Source organism: Cynoglossus semilaevis, chromosome Z (genome assembly GCF_000523025.1).
Source record: "Cynoglossus semilaevis isolate Cse_v1.0 chromosome Z, Cse_v1.0, whole genome shotgun sequence".
NCBI classification, from domain to species: Eukaryota; Metazoa; Chordata; class Actinopteri; order Pleuronectiformes; family Cynoglossidae; genus Cynoglossus; species Cynoglossus semilaevis.
This window is the reverse complement of record NC_024328.1, coordinates 14,791,218-14,797,581: the sequence shown is the minus strand read 5'-3', so window position 1 is coordinate 14,797,581 and position 6,364 is coordinate 14,791,218. Positions and strand designations below refer to the sequence as shown.

The 6,364-nt window shown below is 44.7% G+C and overlaps 2 protein-coding genes across 4 annotated transcripts in view; both read left to right on the top strand.

The window, feature by feature from the left end:
• The first annotated feature begins 6 nt into the window (after positions 1 to 6).
• On the top strand, positions 7 to 4,264 carry LOC103398066 (coiled-coil domain-containing protein 157). The gene is made up of 8 exons (XM_017043227.2): positions 7 to 476; positions 553 to 630; positions 1,050 to 1,210; positions 1,321 to 1,497; positions 2,100 to 2,268; positions 3,434 to 3,573; positions 3,649 to 3,728; positions 3,811 to 4,264. Exons 1-8 carry the CDS (start codon positions 74 to 76, stop codon positions 4,034 to 4,036), a joined length of 1,434 nt encoding a protein of 477 aa, XP_016898716.1. The 5' UTR covers positions 7 to 73; the 3' UTR covers positions 4,037 to 4,264.
• Positions 4,265 to 4,505: 241 nt separating this feature from the next.
• LOC103398040 (rapamycin-insensitive companion of mTOR) overlaps positions 4,506 to 6,364 on the top strand; it is a 22,127-nt gene continuing 20,268 nt past the window's right edge. For 2 of the 3 annotated variants that reach the window (XM_025053119.1, XM_025053120.1), the window contains exons 1-2: positions 4,506 to 4,630; positions 4,757 to 4,804. In XM_025053119.1, the coding sequence (XP_024908887.1) occupies positions 4,582 to 4,630; positions 4,757 to 4,804 (97 nt within the window). In that variant the 5' untranslated portion in view covers positions 4,506 to 4,581. The remainder of the gene's footprint in view (positions 4,631 to 4,756; positions 4,805 to 6,364) is intronic. The other variant, XM_008336528.3, reaches the window with a different exon arrangement.

The window sequence follows — 6,364 nt, the reverse complement described above, 5'->3', positions numbered from 1 at the left end:
CAACACCGATGGCGTTCCCGAAGTGCGTCCCGCCCCCTGCAAAGACTGTCGGCAAATCCAATCGGTTCTGAAGATGACGGGCGGCGCCTTGGTCAAACTGCTGCAGAGCGAGGGTCTGCCCTCTTCCCTGCAGCTACTCCTGTCCGCCATGAAGAACCTCCTAGAACCGGGACACATGACGGCGGAGGACGTCGGCCAGTGGGCCAACGAGCAGCTCAGGGACATACGTCGGCTGCAACGACACCTAGAAGACGTGCGCGGCACCGTCGACCCCCTGAGGGACCGGCTGGCGGCGGCAGAGGCAGAGCTGCAGCGTTTGACGTCAGAGTTGGAAATGACACGCACGGACTCCAAGCGGCAAATGGAAAAGCAGCAGGCAACCGTTGTCCGGCTGGAGTTTTCGCTGAACAAGGCGGAGCGATCCCTGAAGGCGGCGGAGCAAAGTCTACGAGAGAAGAAACGGGAACTGGAAAGAGGTTCATATAACGTAAAGAAATATGACAAAAAAAACAGAGACGAATCGGAGATCACAGTCTACGCTTTTTTTTACAGAAACTTCGTCTTTGGAGCAAAGGAACTCCAGGCTTCAAGAAAAAGTAGCGGCGCAGCAGGAAACTCAACAAGTACTTGGTAAAAATTCCCGATTCCAATATCAACCGATACCGATCCTGGCTCACTAGGTTGATGGATTAAAGCAGTGTTTTTTTAAATTATTTTCTGGCATGCTCCCCCTAGCGGGCAGATATGTATTTGTTTATATGTACAAACAACTGTATGAGTTAAGTGTTAAAAAAAAAAGTTAAAATAGATTAATAAAATGAGCCGCAATACTGCCATCTAGTGGCTTTTACGTTCACATACAGCCAATACAACTCATAACGATTCTCGCAGATATTACATAATTATTCAAATATCAGGCCAATAAAATGGCTATGCCGATATTATTGGATATTTCTATTAAAATTAATTGTTCTGTCCAATTAAGTGAAATTTGATATTTTTGTCACGGTACACCTGAAAACAAAAAATACTTTTTTTTTTATCGGAAGAAAGTGAAAAGATTGCACTAGAGGAGAAATTGAAGTCAGAGAACGAGGCTTGTCGTCTTCTCCGACAAACAGTTCAGGAACTGCAGGCTCAGATTTCCGAAAGCCGGATCCTTCTGGACAAAGAAAACACCAAGTTTGACAGTGCACGTCGACAACAGGAGGCAAGTGCTGCAACGAAAAAAAAAAGGGCTGTTTGTTGTTTTCTAAACAGAAACGTTAGCGTGTGTAGAAGTAAATCGTGTTGGTTTTTTTTTTTTGTTTTTTTTTTCAGTCGATGCAAACGAAGCAGAAATCTCTGCTGGAGCAGGTGGAGGCGCTGGATGAAGAGTGCGAAGAGCTGCAGAGGCAGTTGGAGGAGCGCCGCGATACTCAGGTCCAACTGGAGGAGGAGCTACAGCGGACGACGGATGAGAAGGAGCGACTGCAAGTACAACTGAACAAACAGCAGGTGGCCCCCCCGAGTTCCATTGACGTAACAAATATTTGGGTCGGCTTCAGATAGTTTTATCTGATGATCGTATTGTTGTTCGTAATTGATCCGGTTCGTCACGATTAATGACAATAAATCAACGTTCTTAAATACGAGCACGTTTTTTTTTTTTTGACTAATTGCGACCAAACGATGATATTGTTGGACGTGCAAGTTTGTCAGAGAGAGGATGAATTATGGGTTAGGTCAGGCATGGGCAAACTAAGGCCCGGGGGCCCGGATGCGGCCCATTCATCTTGCTAATCCAGCCTGCCAAACCTTTTTAAATTATACAATTTATTATCATTCCCCGCGACCCGGTATCGGATAAGCGGATGAAAATTGATGGATGGATCATTATAAGTCTGCCATTTCCCTGCAATCCCCACGTTTCCCCAGTAGATGGCGTAGAAAATTATAAAAGCATTTTAGCATTTTTGCATGACTTTAACAAGTCGTTTATCTTAGTTCACACCAACGCTCATCTATCTGCTCCTGACCCCGCCCCCCCTCCACCTCTTTGTCAACTTTAGGACAATTGTGGCGTCGTACAAATACGATCTCTTTTCCCCCCTCTACAGGACTGTGGTTCGGAGCTCCAGAAAGAGAAACAGATGCTGGAGGCCAACGTCCGTCAGCTCGATAAGGACGTGGCCGAGCTAAGGGAACACGTGCTGACTCTGACGCAGAGGGAGAGGCTGCTGGTGGCTTTCCCGGAGCTCAGTCCACTGGCTCGGACGCAGCCGCAGAGTAGGTTCAATCGGTGGATTCTGGTCCCAAAACGCTAGGCTAGCTGAGGCTCCTTATGCACTGACATTCATTTATTTCATTGGAACTCTACTTGTCCCACTAATCCAGATTAGCACGTAGCAGTTTTCACACGGAGCCAGTAGTCTGTAATTGATATTACTGGATAAATTAGGTGTTATTCCCGTGCTATTCTCCAGAGGTGTGGACTCGAGTCGCATGACTTGGATCATCGATTTGATTACTTTAACCGAACTTGGCCAAAAATAAAGAGACTTGCAACTCGACTTGGACTTTAACGTCAACGACTCGTGACTTCACTCGGACTCGAGCCCTTTGACTCGACGAGACTTGATACTTTCTCCAAAATCCAAAGATTATAAAGCAAGACCCACGTTGTTTTGACACGTTTAGCATCGAGCCAATCAAATTGCGGGACAACCTGAGAGGAAGAGCCAGAGGTGTGGACTCAAGTCGCATGACTTGAACTCGAGTCAGACTCGAGTCATCGATTTGATGACTGGACTTGACAAAATGTAAAGAGACTTGCAATTCGACTTTAACGTCAACGACTCGTGACTTCACTCAGACTCGAGCCCTTTGACAGCCACAGTGATCTGTGTAAATATATTATTTTATTTAAAAGGACTCGAAAAGACTCGAAACAGAAACGGCAGGACATGGGACTTGAGATTTGACACTTTTCAGTCTTGACTTGGACTCGACTCGGACTTTGCCTGTCCTGACTTGAGACTTGAGACTTGACTCGGTTTTGAGTGCAAAGACTTGAGACTTACTTGTGACTTGCAAAGCAATGACTTAGTCCCACCTCTGGGAAGAGCTGTCGAACAACGCGCGGATGAGAGAAAATGATACCGAAGATCGTGTTGTTCGGATTTAAAAACTACGACGTGGTCAACAAAAAACGAGTGGCAGTGATCTGTGCAAATATATTATTATTCTGATTAAAAGGACTCAAACAGAAACGGCAGGACTTGGGACTTGACTTGACACTCTTCAGTGTGACTTGGACTCGACCCCGACTTTGCCTGTCCTGAATTGAGACTTGACTCGGACTCGAGTGCAAAGACTTGAGACTTGTGACTCGGACTTGGTGCACACCTCTGCTGTTCTCCAAGTGAACGTTTTGTTCTTTGTAATCTTGCAGGTACCGGGAACATGCTTTTGGACATGGAGAAACAAATGCAGGCGAACGACATCCGCATAAAGGTTCTTGAGGAGGAAAATGCCGCTTTGCGCTGCAGTCTGGGCAAAGTGAGGGCACTGGGGCAGCGCGGCGCTCTGAGAGTATGGCTTTTTTCAAAATCATCATACGAGTAACGTTACAAAATTACGCTGACATGTGTTTTTGTCATCACTCAGGAACCATCGTCCCCCTCTCTGTCCGATGGACCCGCGGAATCACCACGAACTGACCACGGTCTTGGGCAGAAGAACCAGCTGTAAGTTAGCCATGGTACCGGATGGTGACAGAGTTTGTAACGGATTGTTTGACAAAACTAGTTTATTTTCTATACTCCGCAGCTATAGTAGCAGCAGTAGCATCAGCAACGTGGGCCACGAGCGCAGTGACAGCGGCGTGATGTCAGTCGGGTCAGAGGGTCGCCGTGGGTCCAGCACCGGGTCCCCCTCTCAGCCGGTACACCTCCAAACCCTGCAACTCAAGACTCCGCAACACGCTGCCACGAGGTGCCGGACACACGGTGTTTCCGTTCACTCCCACGGTAGAGGCTTAAGACAGCGGAAATAAATACCTAAAAATACAGAAGTCGTCGACATCTGTGTTTATTTGGATTCTTTGCGGAATCTCGTACAAATGATCGGAAGCCGATGAGGAAAACATACACGGGTATGTTTGTATATATGTGTTAGATAACTACTCTTATGCCACTAGATTTTGTTTTTTTGTCAAACAAAGTGTTACACTGTCGACCTCCACTAGGGGGATCGTAATAAAGTTCTAATGTAAATATTCCTAGCTGCTTGTCATTTATTGTGGAAAATTTTCTTCAATATGTTGCAACAGAAAACAGCAACGTTTTATTGGTTCATCCATTATGATTTATATATTTAATATAATATAATTAAATATAATTCATACATTTGGGACAAATGAGGTATCTAAATATATATATATAATATATTTTTTTGTAAATGTATAAATTAATGTAGTCTATCTTCTATGTCATTCCAACGAAGTTGTATTATTCAGTTGGGTCAGTCCGGCTGAAGGTCTTCTCCGCTACTCTCGCGAGAAACTGCGAAGTTTCCGGTGTTGTGTATGTTCCTGGAAACATGGCGGCCAGCTTCCGCGGCCGTCCTATCCGGAGTCTTCGGATACGAGGTAGGCATGATAAACTAGACCCTGTGGTTGCTCTGTTTGCGGGAATATTGCGATAAGACGTCAACTCGGACATTTCGCGACCCTTGGCTCATGTCTTCCCCGTGTTTGTGGTGTTTTTCGTGGCAGGTCGGAATGACAGCGGGGAGGAGAACGTACCGCTGGATCTGACCAGAGGTAAGCAGAGGCTTCATCACATCACCCTCAAAGAGATTATTGTTCGATATGGACGAGGAGCATTTCTCTACACACACCGCAGCTCCACGAAGTCAACCCCAATCAGTTCGCCGACTGGTGTTGTCTGTGTTGCCGTTCTGTTGTCACTACCACCCGTTTTTTAATTTATTTTTTTATTTCCCATAGCCGTTAGTATCATAATATGAGGCGACTGTCGGCTAACTAGCCGCGTTAGCATCGGCTAGCTGCCTCAGTTAACCAGCCATGACGACGCTTCGTTGTTTTGGTCCGTATGAATAGTCTAGTACTATGCTAGTTAACAGCCGTTAGGAGTTACACTCGTACGTTTTGTCGTCGTTTGCTTCTCGGGTAATCTGGGTTTCGGGCCCGTTTAACGAAGCTACCGTTGGGGCAGCGGCACTGTGGCTGCGCACGGCTTTTTCATTGTGGTACTGTCACACTGAAATAGACAGTTCCACTCCACGATACCGACACGACACACCAGAGCTGGGCTCATATTTGGGTTTTGTTATTGTGTACGTGTAACGTTAGACCGGTTACATGTAACAATATACAACGAATTGATTGACGTTGGGTGGTGTTTTTTTTGTTTGTTTGTTTTTTTTTTGTATTTATTCGGATTACTTCACGTCATATTTCGTTTAGGGAAAACTAAGTACATCCACCGAGATTTTTTTTTTTTAACCAAAGTGACTCCAGACTTTTCGAGTTCAAAACCTCCAAGGTCACAAACCTTCTTAAATCGAACAAGCCGTAGCCAAATCAAGCTAGTCGCACTCCAGATACATTATCTGCTTGCTAAGTGACATGATATACCGTATTTTCCGCACAATAAGACGCACTTAAAAGCCTTTCAAAAATCGACAGCGCGCCTTATAACCCGATGCGCCGTACAGTCCGAAAAATACGGATATATATATTTATGTAAAAAATTACTCCATTAAGAATTTTTTTTTCTTTTCGCAGCATTGCCAAAATAAAATGAAACTTAACAAGATAGAAATGATGTGGCTCTGTGCTAAACGTTAGCTGCGGAGACACCTCGTGTTCCTTATAGTTTAATGGTCATTTCGCAAAAAAAAAAAACGGTCTTCCAGTCATTCAAAAGATTTACTGTAAATTATAGGGATTTATTTAACGAGCGGTGCTTGGTAAGTATCTTGAATTATGTCAGACTCGTTGGAGACAAAGACAAAAAACAGAAAGTCGCGGAACGTTTGTGCGGATGTCATTTCGGTTCGAAAAATTGGTTTGTTAGTTTAATTGTTCGCGTCTTGATCGGTTCATGAAGACGATGACACCGATGTTGACATCTGAGAAAACAACGTTTCAGTAGGACATTCACGCGACGGTCCATGGTAAAAGGTGTCATTTTTTAGCTAAGGTTTCCGTCTGCATGCGTTTTCTTTGGTCCGCAACTTTGTAGTCCATTCCTGTGATTGAAGAAAAAAGTGAAACGTAAAGTTTAGATAGCTTTACGTGATTCCTACAGCTCCAAATTCTTAATGAATTCATTAGGAATGATTCCTATAATTAGGA